Raw genomic sequence first — 25492 nt, 5'->3', positions numbered from 1 at the left:
GAAAACAAAAGCATGGAGATATCAAAATGTACCTACAATGACATAAAGCATGAGGTAATTTGTATTACAGGATAGCTTGCAAAAAAGCGCAATTAGTTACTTGAGCATGTGTATGGCTGCATTTCTGTTTGTAAAAAGAATGATTTGATGCGATGTAACATACTGCCATTCATTGAATGAGCAAATGGAATAAAAAAAGCAAAACTAAAGATTTGAAGATTTGACTTGGATATGCCAAATTAGATAAAAAGTTTGTGAACAGCATTTAGCCAGCATGAGATAAAAGCGTTGATAATTATGCACACCAAATTTATTACTCACGCACCGCACAGTGTCAACACCCTGTATTATAAATATTTTTTCCATACAGCTCAATACTCCGTTGAAATCAATATTCTATTATTGACACAGATAAAGGAAGTTTACATATGCATTGTGTTATAGGTCGTGCACCTGGAACTTAACTAAATGGGCAAAACGCGTTCCTTTATACCTATCAAGTATAATTGTCATTCTCAAAATTAAATATATCTAAATTTTTACATTGGATTTCAAATTTTTTACATTAAAACTGCAGTAAAAGATATCCACAGCAAGCTGCAAGGCCCCGATTAGTGTACTGCTTTTCGAGTGAGTGTACTGGAAACAAAACCCTGCTTTTACCTGAAAACAAATATTTTTCTTGTAATAGAAACATCATATGGGGTACTTGAGCATGCACAAATCGTAATAATGTGTAGAATATAGAAACGCTGTGGTATCTACTCATATTTATGGTATGTTTAGCCTGAGTCCCTCGGCCTATCTCGAACAAAATCGCGATGCGTAGCTGTTAAAAACGAGAGGATTCGCTGTACTATCACGGCAATTTTTAACACGAAGATATAGGGATGATGTATGAATGGCCAAGTGGACCAAAAAACGTGTAAGATTATACGTGTAACCTTACACGTGTAAGATTGCATCTTATGCGTGTAAGATCGCATCTTATACGTCTTAGAATCTAGCGGGATGCTTAAATTGACGAATCATATATGAAGAATCCATATTTAAACCCCAAACAACCTATCATCTTACGCATATTCATCGTCGACCAATGAAATCTTGCCATAGCATTTCTTATACGCGTAAGAATTGCCTATTAGTGATGGACGGTATTCCGATTTGACTAGTACGACGAGTGTCGAATAATCTCAACCTCAATATCGATCTGCACCGCGGTAGTTTTCGCAAACGTGATTATTTTATTATCACCTCTTAAAATTTAATTGATATGAGTATTAATTGACTCCAGATAAATGAAAAACGTAGCCAAAAGTGAAATAAATCGTGATGTGGCCATGACGGACCAACAGTCGGAATAATTCCTGACATAGATTCGTCATAAAATACACTATGACATTGTAGCACTCATAAAAATTAAGAAAATGCCTCGTTTACGATTTTGGTGACGAGCTCTCCTTATCCTCGATACGTCGCCAATAATATCACGTTTCGCCCATCACTGAAATCCAAATCTTACACGTATAAGAAGTTGTGGATGTTACTATATTGGTTGAAGTTTGCTACGCATGAGATGATTGGTTGTTTGTAATTTCTTACTCTGTGATTCGTCACTTTAAAAATCCCGCTTCATTCTTACACGTATAAGGTGCAATCTTACGCGTATAAGATGCAATCTTACACGTGTAACATGCAATATTACACGTGTAACCTTACACGTTTATCTTACGCGTTTTTTGGACCACTTGGCCATGACGATGTGCACCGTGTGAATGGGTCTCATTCAATACGTACAATGTTCGCTGTAACCCTGTTTCTCATATTTTATCAAAGAAAGAACACATTTATGAATGTTTTAATACGTTCGGGGACATTGATAGATGAGAAAGAAAAATAATCATACATCACATAAAGAGGTTTCAACCTGTCACAATCAAAGTCCAATTTCGCACGTCGCATTCAAAAGCCGTTCCAAAGCATTATTATATCACGTTCGAAAAAGTTGCGCGTTACAATGTACTATCAGCTCAACCAACTTGATATTAAACCTTCGGATATTGTATTAACTTATTAAGTATCAGTAGCATAATTAACATAACACCCTGTGTAGAGAGACTGTCAATATTGAATAACCAAATGGTCCTAAGGAACTACATGACTGCAAAAATTATTCTTATGCAATTAATTCACCCATCTGGTTTTATATGTCAACATAATTCTATGATACCTCGGTGACTCAGAAATCCTAGAGGAACTAAAATTGTAATGTGAAAGCATGAACTCCGTCTAAGGCAGAGGTAACGTAAGAAGGATCCACCGACAATGGGCTATTGCAGTTGAAATCTATGCACCCCCTATGGAAGACATGACCTGAATCTCACACACAGGGGGATGATGTCTTCCATAGGGGGTGTATGGATTTCAACTCGAATAGCCCTTTTTAATGCCGAATCAAATGCTACGGGGAATGTTGCGGAAAAGTGCATAATTGTACCATATCGCCAATTAGTCATTCTCTATCACGAGTGTTTCTTCGTGAACTTACGAATATCTCAAGAGATATATCTAACATACTGTTCCCACATCGTTACTGATATACACGAATCCGATTTGACACATTCCTGCACCTCACTGGCGGCCATAGCTGGGGCCATCCATCCATTTTACGCAACGCCAGTATCACAGGCGTACAGCGTTTACCACTCCCGTGACGTGGCGCAAGTGCTACGCGCTCCGATGCGCTCGCGATAGTGGGCGTCTTAGATCGCAATACAAACGAACTAGCTAGTTTGGCGCGGATGGCCCCAGCTATGGCCGACTTAATCCTGACCATCACTTGGCTCGTCGGATTCGTCTATACATTAAATATATCAATCATCATCTTACATCACATGAGTCAATGCCATTTTCCGCTATCCCAGCACACATCATGTTATCCGTAATGTAGTCTACAGGAAACTGATTGCTACAAACATTCTGGTCGACAATTGGAACCTGGGCTTCTTGTAGGATCGTACTGTATTCAGCTGAAATGTATAAACAATTTGGTGTAATAAACGACTTTTACTGAACCTACCGAGTAGGGCCTTAGGACTATTGTAATAATAAACATAAATGTAAAATACTTTATTTAACCAATACTGTAACTAAATGAATAAAGATGATGATAATACACAAGGGTTACTTTATACTCTTAAATCTTATTTTGACATTTATGATGTTGGCGGTAATATAAACTAGACAGCATTAGTGAACGCCGTACATGTACGCACGATCAAGTGTTGCCGCTTTAACCAATCAGCATGCTTTAATGGCAATAAATTCACATTGCCCGTTCAGATAACTGCGCTGACGTTCTTTCATACAGTGTTATCTACAATAACCGTCCCCTAAACCCACGGCCCAACCCACAGCTATTCAACAACATCTTACAATTATCTGTTTGGCCCCATCCTGAAATGGTTGCAAGAATCCCTGGTAGCAATGACGATTCCATATCTGCAGTAGGCACACACACGGTCCTGACATAGTCTGAAATAACGACTGGTTTGGAGAGTCTAAGTAGCGCAATGTTCCAGTCATTATCATTGTATGTGTAGTTCGGATGCATGAATATTTCCGAAACACCGACAACCTGTTCATTTCCAGTGGTTGTATTGTCGAGATTATGAAGACCAAATACAACGCTGTATGTAGATGGATATTGTGGCAGATCACTGGACAAAGAAATGTAGAACATGGCATGACATAATTAGCATACGATGATGTTGTGATGAAACAGCATCATAATGTCTATACTTATCGGACAGCAACCATTTACTTGCGGTGTTCGAGACCTCGAAAGGCAAGGCAATATTCTCTATAAAAGATCAATGTCACATAATAGGTCATTTTATTCGTTTCGTTAATAAATGCGTATCACTTGTTGGGAGTGAAATTGTACAAAATAATCTACGCGTACTGAGATATTGATACGTCTACTGCACACGAGCCCCGCAGTAGAAGTGCATTATTTTGTACATTTTCTCGAGCAACAAGTAGTACGCAGTAATTAACCTATATTTGATTGGGGGCACGGTGGCCGAGCGGAACGAGCCCCGACTCATAATCGGAAGGTTGCGGGTTCAAGCCCCGGCGACGCCATCGTGTTGTGCCCTTGAGTAAGGCACTTTATCTCGATTACTCCTCTCCACCCAGGTGTATAAATGGCTACCGGCATTCTTAAATGCTGAAGGTATCAGACTCGCTGTGGAGGAGGTGTAGCGATCCCCCTATACTATAGCAACATTACACGGAGGAGTCTGGCCCAATCGCCAATGAAAGAAAGATGGGCACTCCGATTACTTTTTATACAGGATCGTCTCCTTTACCTTTTACCTGATTGACAATTCTCTATTGTGGACTCGGATTTGCTTGGTAACGCTTTTGTGTAAAACGGAATAAAATTACGAAAAAGCTTTCAGTACAATGATGCAAAGATCAAACCGAGCCAATAGTAAAACATAAATGTTACATTCAGTAAAATGATGCAAATTGCCAAAGATCTAACCGAGCGTAAATGTTACATATACCTTAATGATATTACCAGTAACTTACATACAGAAACCAGATGTAACAGCCCATTCTGGTGTAAGCAATGACGCACCACACCATCCCGTGGTGTCCTCATAAAGGAAACCCTGCCATGGCCATTCTCCAGCTTGTGCGTCTTTTCCACCTACTATTTTAGTTTCAGGATCTAGGCCTGCTCTCTGGACCCCACAATTTGTACCATCTGCAAAAATTTACAAAGAAAGTTACTGACAGAATATTTGAACAATGGTCTATTCGCCGTCGTAGTGTGACGTCAAAATTGATCGTTGCCAGGTCAACTGGTTTATGCTATCTGTGGTCGGAACCGCGATCAAAATGATCACAACACAAAGTCAATGAGTTTCCGCCCCTTACCTTAAGAACCACAAGACCTAAATAATAAAATGTAAATGTAGTTTTTGGCTTCCTATACATATCAATGTATCAGGATGGGTAAAATTATTAATGTAATCCTCTCCATTCTACTCGCCTTTAAGCCGGGCCTTTAAGACGAACTGAATAATGATAATTATAATCAAAAGTGTTTCTTGAATATTGCTAAAGGTTTTAAAGTGATTGTCCTATGCTATTACAGCTTATCAAACTCACCTTCTACAAACTGGTATTGTATATTATATCCCCTATAATGCACCGTCGAATCACTCTTGAACACTATCAGAAGATCCTGGCCCCTGGATAGAAAGTACATCGGGATTGTAATACCGCAATATACACCCAATAGTTTACTCTCATCCGCAGTGCTACCGTCGTAAACACTCAGTGAATCATATAAACAATTGGGCGTTTCTTCTACTTGAAAGTCAAAGATAGTTAGAAGGACGTTGTGGCCGCTGGGTGCCTGGAATCGATTCTCGCAACTAGATCCACCAGGGTAGTCCCCAGGGTAGTTTGGACTGGTAACATTGGCTTGGTTGGGTCCAGTGGATTCTGTGTAGTTGGCACCACATTCTGAAACTGTAGACAATACAAAGGAATGTTTAATGATCGTATGAACATGATGAATATATTTGCGGAAGTACCTTAGGCTAATGTCAGCGGAGCGGTTTTTTTCCATTTGTTGTTTTGTTTTTTGTGCATACAGCTGCTTTGACTAGTTTGATATTTTCGTGTTCTTGTTCAGTGTATCATTGTGACGTTCAATTTAAAAACTGGGGATGTCTTTATTATTCTTGTTTGCCTTTTAGAATGCATTGGTTGTTTGATCTCTGAGACTTAGAAAAGGTCGATTTGTATAACAATACAGGCCTGTACATTTGGCTAACAGTAAACACGTGTCATACAATGTGAGGGTCGTAACATAATACCTTTATCTTCCCAGCAAACACAAAAACGTTTTCGACATCATTCGCAAAATGTTATAAAAGGTTGTCAGAAAACGTTTAAATGTCGGGTTATATAAAGGGTATACAGAGGGTCTAAACGTTTTCATAACATTCAAAAACATTTTTGATAACTACTGCAGATATTTTAACATACGTATTTTAACATAATGTTATTTAAATGTTGACAAAACATTTGACCAAAATTGTTTGCATATAATACATGTAGTTTACAATAATCTTTTGAAAACATTCTAAAATATTGTTGTATATATTTTCAGGACCTTTATATAACCCGACATCTAATGTTATTAAAACGTTTTTACCTAAACCAAAACCTAAAATATAACTTGTTTAAAATGTTTTAAAAACATTTTTGTATTTGCTGGGGTAATGGTTTTTAACTTTTAAGTCTTGTTTCAAAATGTTACAACATATCAAGCCCATAGCCAAGCCCTTACCGGCAGTATATTCCAATACAAATCCATATTGATCGGCATCAGATGTTTCAAATTCAATAACAACAGACAACCCGGTATATTCGACAGCCCCAGGTAGATCATTCAGGCAAAAGGTATCGATGTCCTCAAAATGCGCTCCTGATTTAAAAGTCACTGTGTTATTTTTACTTTCAATACTGCAATCCGTGTCTTCAGCAGCTACGACCATGAAGTCAAATAATAAGCGTGGGTTGTATCCCGTGGGTGGGGATTCCAGTGTCCATGTGAAGGTTGTTTGAGGTGGTACTGTGGGTTGATATGCTAGAAGCCAGAGTGGAGTTGATATCTTACCACATCGTGAGGAAGTTGTCGAAGATGGCACTGGGGGAATGAATATAAAGTATCAGCAATAAGCCAAATCGGCATTAGAAGTTTGCAATGCATTGTGGGACAGTTTTTGCAGTGTTAGGGACACTTTACCCTCTGACCTTTTGGGAAAATTCGGGAAAATTGTTTTTTGTGCATATAAAATATAATTTAAAATGTTTTATAAGAATAAAAACAAACCCCAAAAATATGGTTATTTTGTCAATTAATTATTTAAATATTTTTAATGATAACATTATTACAATAATAAATAAATTAATAATAATGACAGTAATTTCTTCGATATGTCAGAGGTTAAAGGGTCCCAAAACTGCTCTAAAAACCGGAAGTTACAATGGCGATTGGGCTTATGCTACACGTAGCCATGAGTCAAATGCTTCTGATGGACACATTAAGCGACTTTTTTTGTAAAACAAAACAAAAATTATATCTTGCTCTAAACATGCCCTATAAAAAAAAGTCGGTTCTCATGGCTTGGGCCCCGTAAGAATGGTCTGGGCTGTGGGACGTTTCCTCCTTTACAACCCCTTCTATATTAATAGGTTAATAACTACGTAATACTTGTTGGGAGTGAAAGTGTACAAAATAATGAACGCGTACTGAGATGCTCATACGTCTAATGCACGAGCCCCATGGTGGGGAGTGTATTGGACGCATCAACATATCAGTACAAGTGCATTATTATGTACAATTTCTCGAGCAACATGTAATACGCATTTATTAACCTAATTCATACCCGGGAGAAAAAATCCCGTTATATTTGCTATTCTTATAACAAAATTGTCACTAACGTAATTATGAGAGCGTATTATTCTCTTGTCTCTTATTGTACACTCCAGGATCTCAGCTGCTAGATACTCCATCACGGCAGCCATAAACTGGGGCACCAGAAAAATCACAATTTATAAAAAAATCTCTATTGCAACATATTTATATGGGTCTAATAACATAGAATAAACAGAAGAAAGTAAACCTTACATGGCATTTTTTCAATTTGAAAATGCATCACGGTGAAATCGCCAAAATTATCCTCAATTGTAAAAGAACTTTTCCCCACAGAGCAGGTGTACGTCCCATTAGCATGATCAAGTACATCGAATACCAGGCAGCCTGATGTTGAATTTAAGCAATGTTCCGCACATTCTGAATAGCCCGCTACAGGGAAGGTGCTGATAACTGACGACTCGTTAAGCTTTAGGAAGGGATATGGATCGAACAGCTCCAACAAACCATCTGAAATAGTATAATATATATTATAACACAATTGAAATCAACCCTTGTTTTCAAACGTTTTGTTTACGAAAGTTATTATTAGGCTGTGATATTTTGAAGAAGCTTTAAGTATAACAAGATTTAGAATGACTAAACAGTAGACTTCGGTTGTATATATAAATGCGCATTTATAAATGCGCACGTGACCAGATGGCCAGCGCCATATTTGCATTACATCACTGTCAATCACTGAAATGGCGACCATTGAAGGAGTGGCTACAGTTGTGACCTTGTTTCGTGGCTATCACTGACAAGGAACATTGGCTGGAGGTTCGATGCTATAAATTTGCAAGGATAAATCATGGGTATCAAAGGATCATGATTATTGCACAGCACCCCCATGTACAAACATAACTAATGTTTATTTATTTATTTTTATTTATTTATTTATTTATTTATTTATTTATTTATTTATTTATTTATTTATTTATTTATTTATTTATTTATTTATTTATTTATTTATTTATGCGACGAAAAACGAAAACCCTGTTCTATTTTGAACAAATTGGGAAACAAATGTTTCCTGTACAAATGAATGCCGACCCCAAATTTCGGAAATTTCAGGACAATTTTTTTTTGTATTTTCTCAAATTGAAATTTATTTACAGATTTTTGTGATTTTTTGGGTTATTTAATTTTTTTTTTTTTTTAAATACCAACCGACCGACCGACCCTACTTGAAAGGTCCGTTCGCCCGTAGAACAGGGTTTCTCTCTTTCTCGCCTTTACTTATAATTTTATAAATAGTATTTATCCCCCCCCTCCCCCCCAAACCACCCCTCCCCCCCTTTTTTACACTCATAAATTAATTGTTTTTTTGCTAACTTTCTCCTTCCGTGTAAAGTAAAACTTTATAAGCCGGTTGAATCAAACTGAACAAAATTGACGTATACAATTACAATATACCATGATAATAATGTGTATGACGAGATCTAACTTACTAGCTGAATAAACCTCAAACCATGCATTACATACGTGATTGTACGTCATATTGTCATATAACGTATGAGCGTGATGTATAGTATACGAGTCTTGCTCAACATCTTCCAGCCGGGATGATTAGATTATGTACAGTCATCTACGTGTTTATACTCTAAATTGTACGTCAAAGGGTGACAAAGGGTGTACAGATTACCGATTTAGCATGGGGGACACAAAAAGGTGCTTAAAAACACAGTTTGAATTTGTTTTTTTGTCCATTTGCGAGCGAATGAGTAAGTTAGAATTGAGGAGGTCGGGCGGGGACATCTAGCCTATTTAGTTTGAGAGGGTCATTATACCGAAAAGGGCTAAAGTTATAGTTTCTTCAATTTACGTTATAATTAGAGTTAAAATTAGGGTCAGAGTTATGTTCATTGGCGGCGCTACGGGGGGATACTTATCTTGACTCCCAAATAAATAAATCCATGACCCCTTCCTTCCGAAGAAAATGACAGCCCCTAAGTTCCCTACGTGCAAACATTATCAAATAACATCATCGGCAGCTACCCAGTTCTGACCTTAATGCCAGTAAGAATCACATTTCGTCATCAATATGGCCAATTGCCACGCCCATTTAGCACGGAAATAATGAAATTTAACTTTTTAAATCAGCTATATCTAGCTTTTCCGTCATAATTTTTTTTTTCCGTAATGGAAAATCCAAATAAAGAGTTTATGTTTCGGGTCAAATTATTTTGCCCTTTGCAATCAATGCCACTATTTTGCAAAACTAATTTTCCTTGTAACCTGTCATTTTTGCCTATACTTTTGCGTGTGGAATTTGTGCACATCCGGGTACCTTACATCGTTGAACACGGTATGGCGACTTGTAGATGTCACGTGCGCATTTATATATGCGCATTTATATATATACCCGAAGTCCACTGCTAAAGGTGACGCACAATCCAGCACAACATAAGTCATATATGTATTTTCCCAGTAAACACAAAACGTTTTCTAAATCATTCGCAAAAGGTTTGAAAAGGTTGCCAGAAAACGTTTAAATGTCGGGTTATATAAAGGGTATACAAAGGGTATAAAACGTTTCCATAACATTCAAAAACATTTTATAATAACTTTCATCATCATCATCATCATCATCATCATCATCATCATCATCATCATCATCATCCTGCTGGGTGAAGGCCTCTCCATAATTCCACTTTTCTTCTACAAAACTGAAAATGATAATATTGGCAATTGTTCTGAATTCTTAATTGTATAATTTGACTTAGTTTGGTTGTGAAACTGTTTGTTAAGTGCCCAGTACATACCGCAGTAGGATTCGTCGCCGCCAAAGATACACCCATCCATATTGCCGTTACATTTTGAGCAATAATCAGTACATTGCCCCTCGGGACAAGTGAATTCGTCATAGGTACACTCAGGAGTAGCTGCGGAAAAATCAACATATTTACTCGAATGTAAGTTCATACGTGTTGGTGATAAACGATTTCTAAAAGTTTAAACTGATTTTCAGCGCAAATTTCAACTAACCTTGAATTTTCGATGTGTAACGCACATCTTCATCAGAAGAAGTCCTATGTTGTTGAAGCCATCCAGATCAAGAAGAAATCGTAACAACTAAATCGCGATCAAGGACTGACATTGCAGACCTTACACAACTGCCCTCATTCGACCAAGATTCGCCAGTGGTCAATAAAAGGGCAAGTCCATCACAACAACATATGACTTCTTCTGATGAAGATGTCTGCCACACATCGAAAATTCAAGATTAGTGGAATTTTGTGCTGAATGTCAATTTAAACATTTAGAAACGTATTTACTGTAATCTTCAACTGATTTCAACTAATTTATCGCAATTCTCACCAGTCCCATTCTTTGGGACGAAAGACTTTGCGTAGCGTTTCTGTTCTCATTTTTCACTACTTGTACAGATTTTCCCCCTTCGTCTATTAGTATGTCGTTTCAACTTGCATCACGTATTAATTATGACATATTATGAAAATTGTGAAAACATAGGACTTCTTCTGATGAAGACGTGTGTCACACATCAAAAATTCAAGGTTAGTTGAATTTTTGTGCTAAAAGTCAGTTTAAACATTTAGAAACATATTTACTGTAATCTTCAACTGATTTCAACTAATTTATCGCAATTCTCACCAGTCCCATTCTTTGGGGACGAAAGACTTTGCGTAGGGTTTCTGTTCTCATTTTTCACCACTTGTACAGATTTTCCCTTAGTATGTCGGCTCGACTTGCATCACGTATTATACAAATTATGAAAATTGCCCAAGTAACCGATACATCAAGTCACACAACCCGCATTTTTTTCTGTTATACATGTAATGTTTGATTTTCTTAGAATGAGTCTAAGGGACTGTGCTTACATAATTTTGTAATAATAAGAGGCTATTGCGACAGCTGTTGTATAGGCCTACTTACTTTCTGGGTCATTCCCGTCAAATATTGGAGAAAGCCAATCTTGGAAAGCGATGATTTCTATAAAAACTCCATACTCTTCAGATCCGCAGAAAGGACTCAAAATCAACCCAGTGAGGTACCAGCGATCGTCTACATACGTCATCATCGGACCACCAGAATCAAACTTAAAAGGCAAATGATGTTTTTGGCAATGGATAAGCGATGAAAATATGGTTACCGTCAACTTAGCGATAGGGTGAGAGCGACGTTGATTCGTACAAATCTCGCGATCTCGCGATCTCGAGATTCACAATACGATGCGCCGCCAGCGGTTGCTCTTTCCAGTCCAATTTTTGACGTGTAGGGTAGACATCTCCGTTCTAGCCAACATTATATTTCCAAGCGAGTGTGGTAATTTTAATGTTGAAAACAGCCACGAAAGATTCCGTGTGATCAATAGATAGGAAATTGGTCTACTATAATTGTATAAATTGCTTTTTTAGTGTACATTCGCCTGTATTACCATTAAATTGATAGGCACACAATGATATGTCGTCCGTCTACTGCAATAATTACCCAAGTCATTTTTTTAAAATAATTTTGAGAACAAAGTACAAAATATGGTCAAGCATGCATTTAAACATATTTATTCACCTATCTTTGCACAAGAACAAATGACAATTATGCAAATTAAATTGAATAATCCGAAATAACTATGGTGATGCATGCTTGAACCACATTTTGTAGTTTGTTCTCAACATTACAAACTATGACTTAGGCAATTATCGTAGGTGATGATATGTGATGCAATCAAGCAAAATCAGTCTGAGCTCGGCAATAATAAATTTTCAGTTTCCTACAGGATAGTAAAAAGCATTTACAAAGCTGGATTTTGCAGAAAACCCCATTAAAATTGAACAACCAGTTCCAAAGATATGAGCAATTAAAGAGTTCCCAAAACAAGAGGAAACAAAAGGAAATTTTTTTTTTTTTTTTGACTATATCTCAAAATCAATATTTCCGAGTTCCGACTGATTTTGCTTGATCGCATCACATATGTTCTTGTGTTATACTCGTATTACGCGGGCTTTGGATGTCGACATTTGCCCATAATGCATTGCGTATTTTATTATCTCCCTAACAACCTCTGGAGGCGCATCGTATTGTGAATCGATCAAATTATTGATTATATGACCATATGAATTTGAATATATTGCTTATGAAAATCTTGAAAAAGAATATTTTACACTTACCTTTACCATTGTTTTTAAAAGAACTCACAATTGGTGCAATTTCGGGATGGCACAATGGCCAATAAAATCACATATAAAACAATAATAAAGATGACGATTATCAGCAACATCCTGGTTTTACTCCGTGACGAGAATATGTTGCCATGTTCGACTAAAATCAATATTTGGAATGTTGAACAATTGAATGAGGATTGATGTTTAAAAGTCGAGATAAACCAGGATTACACGACAGGATCGTATTATTTATGACCTTTTCCCATGAAATGGGCGTAAAGCAATGGGTATACATGTAGCATCTTTGGCGCAAAGTCACAAGTTGGAAGTTCGGGTTGTTGTTGTTTTCAGAAATTTCTGGCAACACTGATTTCACTCTACCCCGTCCGTCACGTATTAAAACCAGGATATTACCAGATTGTCTACTCTAGTCTGTAGATTCACTCTAATAAAAGAATGAATGCTGGAAAAAGCTGTTCCATTCGTTGTTGGTTTAAGAAAAACTTTTTTCCTGTTGCAAGTATGTCATTCTGACTTGCCGTTGACGAATTATAAACATGGCAATAATCCTGTTAAATTTGATAACAAATTATATTGTACCATGAAAATGCTCATAACAATTATTACAGTAATTTTACTTTTCTGGATTGTGATAAGTAATAGCGCTTCTTTGTATGACTTGTGTTTGCTAAAGAATGTGGAGATTTTTAATTTGCAGACAATGCAGTGTGCGAAGATTGAGCGTTCTAAATAAAGCGCGAAATGGCTGCTTTATTGTATTCAATGAATAACACAAGCTTTGCAAGACAATACAATGACCGATGCATTAATTTCAACCAGCAACCATGAACATTTAGGCAAATACTTAATGTGAATATAAAAATATGAAAAGATATCAAATCAATCAATCACAAATTGATCTTTCTTGATGTGGATTTACTAACCTAATCAGGAAATTGTAAAAGACCCAAATAATAAATATACTGGAGTTTTATTCGAGGTTGAAAAAATTCACATACCCTTCAGAACTCTTCTTCATTGTCTGGAAGTTACAATTAGTATAGCAAAGACTTGAAAAGGCACAGTGTACATTAATTACCATGTGACGACGCGCTGGCAGCCTTTATAGCTACGTGTATATTTTGTGGCAGATTGATGACATAATTACTTTGCCACCAATACTTTTAAAAAACATCAATAATGACGTAAAATCGGCACATAAACATAGGAGTTGGTCAGCAACGAATGATCCGAGGTGTCTTCTATGTAAGATAACGTGTATCTGTTGCAATTGAACTGCAAAATATCGTCACGTTATGGCCCGGGATCTGGAGAAAGAAAAACACACTCTAGACACATTTTATTAAGTGGGTACTTACGGCACATGAATCGATGCCACTTCCTGGTACGCCGGCGCAGATCATGTTGTCAGTTATGTAGTCATAGGGAAACTGGATCCTACAGACTTGTTGGTCCACGATTGGCATCTGTGCTTCTTGTAATATTACGCTGTAATCGACTATTTGAAATAGAATTGGGAGAAATACCATGATGCAGTCATGTCTACAGTAGAATTCATCTCGACCTTTGCAGGACTTAAACCCCATTAAAAGCTAGTAAACCAAGATAACACTCATTGAAAACAGCTCAACTGATTAAATCAGATCTTCTCTGGTTGTGCACATGTGTCTGTTTTCAATGTGCGATATCACAATAAAGCTGGTATTATAGCTTCAGTTGGGTAACCGATTATAAAGGAAACGAAAGGAAACAATGGTATGTGTACCTTTGTTCACGAAATGAGACAAAGACCTGCTTTTTGTTAACCAGCATTCTTCACAATGAGCAACATAGTGATTGTTGATTTAACACGGTTTGGAAATAATTTCTTCATATTTTTGGTGTTATCTGTCGTTTACATATCCTTCCAAAAACACAAAAGTCGACCCTCTCCAAACATCTAAATTAGCTAAAAATTTAGGACATGTTACAAAACTATATTTTCTAGAACCTATTTAGAATAGTTAAAATGTAGCTTGTACCGTTTTTTTGTGGCATCCTTCAGAAGTGAGCGGTCCGATACCAATATTTTCGGTCAAATCTCCATTCAATTAACACGGGGAGTTGGCTAGCTATGCCTTGCCCTCACTCATATTTTACAAAAGTGCGACTATTTCTGAACATCTAACCTAGCTGTAATTTTAGGTCATGTTAGAGAAATATATTTGCTAGAAGTTTGGAGAATAGCTAAAATATTGGCTGGTTATTTTTCACACAGTGATGTTAACTAGGCAAGTGCCCATTCTTCCAACGTACATCATTTGTAGAGGTCACGCGTCAATGGTGAGAGCACTGTGTATTGTGTATAGGAAAACGGACAGTAACTGCAGTATGCATGATTTTGAGATGTTGTCCATCTAACTATTCAAAATCGTTCCCATGTGACGTAATTATACCCTGCGCACAAGTATAACCCTAACCCTAATCCTAACCCTAAACTTAACCCTATAACCCTAATCCTAACCCTAACCCCAACTCTAACCCTAATCATAACCCTAAAAAATAGGGTGCGCAGGGTAAACCAGAATTGTATTGAAAACACAGGGTGCGGAGTCAGAGGATGTATAAAGACATTCCCATAACCCAATGGGGTTTCTGACCTTGGTATGTCTGGCTTTTGTACACATGTGGCACAGTTGACCATACCTTGCATTGGGATTGTGTGCAAATATGGTGTTTTCATCCTTTTATTTTACATTCAAAACATTGAGACTTATGAATAAAATTAATGTAGTGGGACATTAAGAATGTTTTCTACAAGAAAATCCAATTTAATTTGATAAGTCGCAACTATTAGCTCGTTGGCTGCAATTTTAAAATTACCATTTTGTGTGTGTGGTAATGGGGACTTTGCCTTTAAGATTAGATTATATTGATCAAATTTCCCAATCATAGTGCATTGTAGGAATACCATTAAGCCTCCTCTGGTGCGGAGGGTAAACCAGAATTGTACCAGATTCTCGATCTCTTTGCTGGGATTAAATACTATCCCGCGGGATTTCATTTTCACGAGTATTAAACTTGACCGAATTTGTATTTGTTTTGAAGTGAAAAGTGTAATATTTGATTAATTAATCTAAATTTCAACGTATCATGGTATCTTTAAGTGCATTACCTTCTCTTGTTCTTCCCCAACCAGTGATTGTAGTCAGCGTTCCTGGAGCAAACTCGGACTCCATTTCCTCCGTAGGCACACACACTGTGTTAACGTAATCAGTGATTTGAACAGGAGTTGCCAGTTTCAGCAGGGCTATATTCCAATCATTCTGACCATATGTATAATTGGGATGCATAAATATTTCAACGATACTAACAATCTGTTCATTGCCGGTATTGACATTGGTGAGATTATGGAGCCCAAATATGACGCTATATCTGGACGGGTATTCAGGCAAATCACTGCAAAGAAATACAATAGTAACCTTTTTAAAGTTAAATGAAGAAGGGGGCAAAGAAAATTTGGCTGAAGCACGATTCGAACCGGCGACCTCTGGATTGCGAGACCAATGCTTTATCATCTGAGCTATCCAACTATATGATGGTCGGCGATCTCAATTACCAATAGAGAGAGTACGATTTCCAAGAATCTATTCAAAGCCACTCTCCTGTGACGGAATTTTGAATAGATTCCACGTACGTTCGATGCTACGTTTGGAAATCGCAATCTCTCTAATATCTTTGCTCGGGCGCTGGTCAGACTCAGAGTCATGAAACTGTGCTTCTCGTGTGGCCGGGAATCACGCCCACATTATGATACAACCCAGGAAGCAACAGTAGATCAGTGATACATAGCTCCGTTCAGCTCCCGAGCAAATATTGGTAACTGGGATCGCCGTCCATCATAGGGCTGGATAGTTCAGATGGTAGAGTACTGCAACCAGAGGTCGTCGGTTTGAATCCCGCTTAAGGGGACTCGATCTTTTGTGCGTAATTATAGAGGGCCAGGGGATTTACTCTATCATTTAAAAAAATCATTTGTAGAAGTCAAAGAGCCCTAAGAATAAACACTGTAATGTAATTCACGCCAGACACACTGTCTTTATATGACAAAACTTTTTGTAATCGATCAAAAAACAAACGTTTTATATCAATTTTAAATTTAGCCTGAATCCGTCAATATGGTACCTCTCGCCCTTTTTTAGGTCAAGGCTGTTTTTACCATTATGCAGCGAACCATTTTTGAAGCTATTTCACATACATGTATAAAACATTCTAGAGAAAGAATGATGCCATATACTGTTGAAATATCTTTTGTTGATTTCGAATGATAATGTCATGAAGTCGTAAATTTTAAGGTCAAATTCCTAAAACCAAAACAAAACATTGCGACGCAGATATTTCCCGACTTACGCAATTTCATCATCACATCAGTGTCTTTATTATTTCTTTGAAACCTTTCCCAAACGTTCGTGCTCTTTATGCATAAAACGGCTAATCTATCTTTACAAAACGCGTCTTTTTGGCGCCCTCTACGGAGGCGCCAAAATATAGGCATGACTTTGTGATTCTTTGTGAAAAGCTTCTAATTTCACTCTTGCTAGATTGACTTCGCAATTGTTTTGCTAAAATTATGCCCAGCTCAGAAATAAAACCACAATTTGCTTGGATTTTATTTTATTATTGTTTTCTGATATGCACAGGATAAAATGGTGAGCGTATATTCTTTGTTTAAAATACAAAATTAGGATTTATAAAAACACCAAATAAATCCTGACCTTTGTATGGGTTCAACCAGTTTACCGTGTTCCTTAGAAACCCGATAGACGGTGACATTTGACCATACACTAGGATCCACAACATGCTCATCTATCATGGGAACAGTTCTTAAGCCCTAATACATTTGTAGGCCTACTTTCATCCTTTGAAAATTTGGGTACACAAACTCATACTCTGCAACTTGAGGTCAAATTTTGCACTATGATTATGTAATTGAGGTTATTGGACTATGCCATTGGGATGAGACTATTGTGGTCCATAGTGATAAGATCAATTAACGAGGACTCTACTGATGGCTTTTGTTTGCTAATTACCATAGAATCTATATAGCGGTTATTGCCAAAGTTGCAATATGGTGGCACAATTGGGCGGAAAACTGTATGCAAACAACACGGCATATTAATTATACATGTTCTACATTGTTGTATTTTAAAACACTGAAGACCAAAATTGACGTTATTGCCATGATTGGATCATGGAGGTAGTAAGCCTACTACAACTCTGGCGGAAATTCGTTGCCACACCAGGGCCACACCAGCACGTTCTGGTGTTAAAAGCACGCAATCGAAGCTAAATATGGGATAGTTCCGTACTATTTTGTATAATAGTTGCAAATGCACATTCAGATTACACTTGCCCCTTCCGCACCACCCCCCATTTTCCAATGTTGGGAGACTGTAATGTAGAACTGATGACGATTTTGTCCAAATCAACATTGCAATAGGGGAGCGGGGAAGGATGTTGGCCAATTAACGCTCAGGTGTGGCAACATTTTTCGCCAAGGTTGTAGCTATACTACCTCCATGATTGGATTAAGTAAATAACTAAATCCTGTTATCTACCCAGCAATGTTTGCTTATCATAATAATTGTAACAAACTGTAGACAGAAAAGGCAAACAGACAGAAATTTAGAGTTTTAAATAAGAGAGTTGACAGGAAGTTGTAAGAGTTAAATTGTTATGGATATGATTGGTGTAAGAACGAAAAAGTTGAATGTCAGATCAAAGTCATCCGAGGTGAATTAAGTAATGTCAATCACAAATTGTTACAGGTCATTTGAGGTGGACTAAGTTTATATTTGGATTGTCAGAACACCTTCCCCAATCAGACACATTTCTCTTGTTTGGCTTGACTTTGCAAAGAGCGTCTAATTTCGGTCTTGCTAGATTTACTTCGCAACTGTTTTGCTTAAAAGTATGCCCAGCTTAGATATAAAACCACAATTTGCTTGGATTTGATTTTATTATTGTTTTCTGATATGTTCGGGATAAAATGTTGTGCGTATATTCTTTGTTTAAAATACAAAATTAATGGACTTCTTTCTATGCTAATATTACATTATTGTTTTAAAGAGAAAAAAAAGTATCCAAACAGTTGGGCGCCCATTCCTTTTTTAAAGGAATTTTTATTTAGTAAACAAAAGGCTAAAGATGGCATTGTGAGATTTATCATTTACCATTACAGTCCTCCACTCAACTGCCACCGTGGCCGAACGGTAAAGCGCTAGACGCGTAATCGAAGGAAGTTTCGAATAGCTGGTTCGAATCCCAACGAAGCCTGTGGAAACTTTTTTTTCTTCAAAATTCATGATCGCATTCCGAAATGAGTCACTTGTCGGTAAATCATGTTTCGTATCCTTAAGAGGCGTGGGCCGAAACATCATGTCTCTTATCTATCTTACATTGAGTCCTACAATTGAAACAATATGTTTCCAAATTTTGAGTTGTATTGCTACAGCGGTTTTGATATGGTAGCAAAAACGTGTAATAACAAAGTACATGCACTTCCGGTGTGGCTACCACAAATCACTACTCTCTTTTTCATTGTGATAATGAGCAAAATAAGCCCTTTTTTCTCATACCAACTTACCAAGATCTCAATTTTGATGAAGAAAAATGAGAGATGAGGCTGTCAATCGAATCAAGGACCTTTAATAGTTAGTTACTAATTTGATTTCTCTTCAATATTATTGAAGAGATCTAATCTTAATCTAGTTTGATTTTATTGACGGTTGCATGATGAAATCACTATTTTTGTTCGTATGTACTGTGCATAATAGCAGATTTTGTGTCCACTCTTGTATCTAGGGTCTTTGATATTGATCAACCAAATTGATCGTATTTAGGCCGCATAAAAGAGCTCATATATTTTTCCAATCTCTGTCAACCATTTTACTCACATGCAGAAGGCAGTCGTGACAGCCCACTCAGGAGTTAGTAGGTTGGCCCCGCACCATGCATTGTTATCTTCGTACAAGAGTCCCTGCCATGGCCATTCTCCAACTTGTGCGTCTTTTCCTCCGATTATGTTTATCTCAGGGTCCAGACCAGGTCTTTGTAATCCACAATTTGTGTCATCTGATGACATAAGATTTTTTAATCAGAAATAACATTTATTTCACTTTCTCAACCAACAAAAGACTTTAATTTGTCAAACACATTGCGGGTCTGTAATCGACCCGTATCCCAGTAAACACAAAGATGGTTTCAAAACACTATTAACTCTAGTGTGATAAATGATCCAGATCCAGAACGTGTTATAATCGTGTTTTGGTTTTTATCATAAAGTTTTGATAACATTTAAATTTCGGGTTACATGTATATAAAAGTCATGGAAACGTTTTTAAAATGTTTTAAATAAACAAAAAACATTTTGAAAATGTTGTCAAAATGTTATTGTAAAATACTTTTGGCAAAAAGTTTTGAAAAATATTTCATCTACGATTAAGTAACATTATGTTAGAATGTTTTCAAGTAAGTTTTCAAAGCAAGTTTTCAAAATGTGTTTGAATCTTACTAAAACGTTTTATACCCTTTACATACAATGTATACCATTTATGTAACCCGACATTTTTAATGTACAATGTTTTATGTTTGTAGGGAATTAGCGTATTAGTTCTAATTTTCTATTAAGATATCGCATTGTTTTGTTATCATGTTTATTTTATTATCAGTGTTTGGTAGTGCTTTTGTATTTGCTCCTGTGAAAGAGACAACATATAATTTCTATCATGTATGAAATCATCATGGCTGAAATCACGCCCTTGTTCAAACATTTTTGTTATGTAAAACAACATTTTATAAGTTAGTTATCAGGTTATTGTCGATTAACGAAAGACGGGTTTTCAAAGACAATTGTTTTGAGAAACTTACTTTGGAATGCTGTAGTCTGTGGTATTGACCATACAAAGACAAGAGTTGAAATAATCCTGAGAAATCTCATGATGACAGCATAGCTGAAATATCAGAATTAGACAAAACTATCAAATTTAAGTTAAATGCATTATAATACATTTATTTAGATCTGCAACAGTCTTTAAAAGTACATTAAACCGATGTAAATTTGAAATTAACAACATCTCTATTATCAAGAAGGAAATATTTATCGTAACAGTATGTGTAACACCGCAAAGATTCAAGAAACGGCGCATATAGATCCTTTGCCTTACTTACAGGTAAGGTAAATTTCACCTACAAATAGAGAGCTCCCTCCTCTGAAAATTCTATCAGGAATTAAAGGTCTGTGCTCTTATTTGTTGGTGGAATTTTTACGGGAGAGCACTTTTAATTTGTGCTAAATATTCAGTTTTGTCAAGGGATCACATATGCGTCATTAGGCGAATATTTACGGCATACCAATGCTTCATATCAATGCTTTTATAGTTAAAAGAGCAACCAGGTTATTTTCAAGCAATAAGTTAAAGGATTTTTGAATCACTTTAACGCAGTAAAAAAATACAGCTGTAACAGTCCAGACCAACAGACTCGAAGCTCAGAATAGTAAATTTTACTACCAGATGATGAGTTTAAAGAATGAATCGCTTGACCCAAATTCAATGCATAAAAGCATATAACACAAATTATCATGATTATTGTTAAGTTTTAATATTTTATATTCAGATACCAGGCCTATAACTTGAAGAACCTTTGTTTTTCGATGTGCATGTACGACGTTTTCAACTAATCAAATGACCAAAAATGTTGACAAAAAACAAACGAAATTTTGACCTGACGAATTCGACTGAGTTAATATTTCTAAAATATTATTAATCATACGTAACTAGTGATAGAAAGTGATAGAAATAAGGGTAACCTTACCGTCAACTTTGCAGGCTGGCAATCACTAGTCTGATGAGCGTGATTACGAAGTCCAGTTTCTGTTACATTGATAAGAAAGACTGTATATTCTCGCCACTCCCAGCAAACACCAACACCTATTTTTATGGCAGTAGACTGTTTAATCAGTGACTTTTTATCAATATTATATTACACGTTTTTATCAAATGCATGACCTTCCAGTCATGTCGACTTTACGAAATTATACTAATTGTAAGACATAATCAGTTCCATGTGATTCGAGAAAATAATTAATACTAATATTAAATAGCGCTATTTGGGCCGACATTTAACATGTTCACGCTATAATCATGATAATACTATAGCGTGAATGTCGGCCATATTACATTGTTATGTTGAAAAGAAAATCCAGTAAAAACAAAATATTGTAGAACACGTTTAAATGTTGAGCTATATAATAAAGTTTTAAACGTTTTAATGTTATTCAATCAGAATACATTTTGAAAACTTGCTGCAAAACATTCTAAATATTTAATAAAATATATTTCACACTAACATTTGACAACATATTTAAAAGTCCTAAAAGTAAAAAGTATAATTTTCATATGAAACGTTTTAAACTGTATTCATGACCAATATATAACCCAACATTTAAATGTTACTAAGACGTTTTATCTTAAGACGTTTATTGTGTTTGCTGGGAAGGAGGCACAGAAACAATATATTACATAGCTTAATATTTAAAGAATCGAGTTTTAGCGGAAAATAACAAGTAGACCATACTGCATACAGTATATTAGAGCACCTAATAGAGCATCAGAATAATACGAGAGTTTATTACTTGTAACATAGATAATAATACACTAAAGTTATTGACCTATCGTTACTATCTTTTATCGTTGGCGACATTTACATTAAGTAACTTTATGAGGGCAATTGATGTAATGTGATTAAGCATACATTTCTTGTCTAACATTATGCGTTCCTATTACACATGTGTTACGAAAACTATCATTCGTTTTAAAAGACATTATAAAATAGTTTATAAATGTTGAGAATTTTGTGCATCTGTAATCAGCATTTAACTGGGGCTTTCTCGTCTAGAGCTCTCGAGCTTTCTCTGTGTTTTTCTTTCATTCTCAATCCCTCTCCCCTTTACACTCTCTTTCTTTCACCTCTCTCTTCCATCCCCCTCTCCCCTCTCCCCGCCCCCTCCCTTCCCCTCTCTTCCCTTCCCTCCACTCTCTCTCTCTCTCTCTCTCTCCCTTCTCCCCCCCCTCGCGATCTCACGCTCTCTCCCCTATCCATATGATTCCCTCTATATGATTCATTTTCTCTGTTCCTTTTCTCGTGTTGTCCTGTAATATTTTGAGAGAAAAACAACGATAGAGTACTATTGCAATTAAAAAATAATTGAGAATATAAACGCATAACATGTAGAGTTATAGTAAAGTAAACAAAATTAAAGAAGTTCTCAAACCTAATTCTTTGCCACGCATTTCTACAACATGCAGTTTAATTAATTTTCACTCGATGTTAAAATCAAAATATTATGTAAGGCCGTGTAAAATTAATATTTTGGTTCTCGTCCCTCCTCCTCAATTTCTGGGATTTGTCAGATTTTTTTTTTTTTAGATTTTTCAATTTTTTAGACTTTGGAATGATTTATGAAATCTTCATACATATAAAATAAGTTTATTAGAGAACAAGCATCACTTCCAAGTCTTTTTGTGGTACTCTAGGGAGTTTATCCCTCAGAATCTCACATTTGAAAAAATTGAAAAAAAAAAAAAAAAAAAGGGCCTCATCGTTTCCTCGAGCACTGTTGGAGAAGACCGAAAACTACTGACAATGCTAATTTTACATTGGGGAAAAAAAAAAAAAAAAAAAACCTCCCTCCCTCATCAATTCCTGAAAATCCTCTGGACGAGAACCAAAACATTAATTTTATACGGCCTAAAGTTTCCAATGATGTTGATTTTAATGTTAGCTAATTTTAATGTTTCTATATTACCCGTATTTAATGTTACCTTTGGCCGTTTTATTATTTACTTTATTTTCCACCCGACTTAATTATATATCCAAAGCTAACGCTAAATACGGCACCTCTGCCTAATGGGTAATAGAAAAATCTCGGATAATGGTCTGAATCAGATAAAATACAGGTTGTATCAAAATGATTGGTATCCACCAGTTTTTAGTGATTATCAACATGACTGCCGCATCAAAATGCAACGTAGGAGCTTCATATTTTTTTATTAATGGCATGAACAGTCATATAAAAATAAATTTGGTAATTTCAAGGGGAGCCTATGTTGCATTTGTAAACAGTAGGTTTTTCAATAAGCATCAATACGGGAGTATATAAAACGGGGACCCCTAAAACGGGGACCCCAAAAACGGGGACCCCCTAAAATCACCCCATAAAGCTACTGACAAATTTCTAGGGGGTCCCCGTTTTTCAACTTTGGGGTCCCCGTTTTACAGATTGACCCAGGGTAATCTATAAAACGGGGACCCCAAAAACGGGGACCCCTAATTTTTCACTCTATTTTAGGACTGATGAGTCTCCAAATCTCGACAAAATATTCACCATGGATATACTAATATTACAAATGTAATTTATGAAAGTAGTAAGCACTTCTTATATAATTGTCCAATATACAAAATGTTGGGGTCCCCGTTTTTAGGGTCCCCGTTTTACAGATTGACCTAGGGTAATCTGTAAAACGGGGACCCCAAAAACGGGGACCCCTTAAAATCACCCCATAAAGCTTCTGACAAATTTCTAGAAGGTCCCCGTTTTTGGGGTCCCCGTTTTACAGATTACCCTAGGTCAATCTGTAAAACGGGGACCCTAAAAACGGGGACCCCAAAATTTTGTATATTGGACAATTATATAAGAAGTTGAAAAACGGGGACCCCCTAGAAATTTGTCAGTAGCTTTATGGGGTGATTTTAGGGGGTCCCCGTTTTCGGGGTCCCCGTTTTTGGGGTCCCCGTTTTCGGGGTCCCCGTTTTATATACTCCCCATCAATACTGATTGGTACCAATCATTTTGATACAACCTGTAACTCAATTTTGTACTTTTGATGGCATGCCTATGCCTATACACTTTGTTTACTCTTACAATCAATTTCCGACAATAAATAAACAACACACAAATTGCATATTCATTTGCTTTTGATCACCTAAATATTGAATTGAACTTTGTACGATTATAATGTAAATATCTAACTTTCGTATTGATATGATTTCGTGATTATTAGAACATACTACAATGTCGAATTGGTCATAAGGTAAGAAAATAAAACGTATATAAGGATAATGACGGGTGTAATGGCTTGTATGGCAGGAACCTTAATCTCAATCTGATCCCCTAAATCTTAATCACATAATGAATACGGAATAAATCGTAAATATGCAGGGGAATAGATCAAGATGGTGGTTATTGCGTAGGCATGTTATCAGGCAGTAATTTTTAATATACGAATCTTCAGGAACTCCAATCGGAACGACCATGTATAGGACGATCAGGGATTTACAAAACTAATGGTCAGTGGTGGTGTAAGCCTATTAATATCATTACATGTGACGTCTGCTATTACTCTCTGCATGTAAACATGGTAAAACATGCCGTAACACTGTCAGGGGGTGACACTAAATTCACGATTTTTGTATCAGTCACGAAAACCTATGGGGATTTTTGTTGGCTTGCACAATCGGTAATGAATAATCACATCAACTCTTTCTCGGCCCGTGTGATTGAGGTCACCACATAGGCCAATTAAGTTTAGCGAATCGAACCTGTTGAAGAGAGTAGAAAGTGGACAACTACAATGATTACTATGATCACAGCAGGCAGCAGTGATTTGTTTTCACTAGAAAATCTTCTAATTTGATAATAGGCCTATTTGAGTCACAAAAACTTTTGACACCTTACGTGACCTTCCAGCATGGCACCATCTTTGTCTGTTAAGTTTAAGTTTTCGTGTCCTCGTGTCCTCTGCAT

The 25492-nt window shown here is 36.5% G+C and overlaps 1 protein-coding gene across 1 annotated transcript; it reads right to left on the bottom strand.

Moving 5' to 3' along the window:
• Positions 1-2880: 2880 nt before the first annotated feature.
• LOC140163857 (ovochymase-2-like) lies at positions 2881-25492 on the bottom strand. Its single transcript, XM_072187171.1, has 14 exons — positions 25424-25492; positions 22771-22838; positions 20557-20639; positions 19584-19761; positions 15803-16086; positions 14007-14146; positions 11402-11564; positions 10270-10389; positions 7883-7975; positions 6377-6736; positions 5185-5550; positions 4600-4777; positions 3436-3719; positions 2881-3029 (listed from the first exon to the last, which is right to left on the bottom strand). Exons 1-14 carry the CDS (start codon positions 25490-25492, stop codon positions 2881-2883), a joined length of 2535 nt encoding a protein of 844 aa, XP_072043272.1.

The sequence above is a fragment of the Amphiura filiformis genome, chromosome 11 (genome assembly GCF_039555335.1).
Source record: "Amphiura filiformis chromosome 11, Afil_fr2py, whole genome shotgun sequence".
In the NCBI taxonomy this organism is placed as follows: Eukaryota; Metazoa; Echinodermata; class Ophiuroidea; order Amphilepidida; family Amphiuridae; genus Amphiura; species Amphiura filiformis.
The sequence above is the reverse complement of the archived record's forward strand: the minus strand, read 5'-3'. Positions and strand labels throughout refer to the sequence as shown.

Excerpts from the sequence above, each read along its gene's own strand:
- LOC140163857 (XM_072187171.1), bottom strand. The coding sequence starts at position 25,492 with ATGCAGAGGACACGAGGACACGAAAACTTAAACTTAACAGACAAAGAT. Across the intron at positions 22,839-25,423 it reads GTGCCATGCTGGAAGGTCAC|GACAACACGAGAAAAGGAAC; the intron begins GTAAGGTGTCAA and ends AAAATATTACAG. Across the intron at positions 16,087-19,583 it reads GTCACGACTGCCTTCTGCAT|TGATTTGCCTGAATACCCGT; the intron begins GTGAGTAAAATG and ends ATTTCTTTGCAG.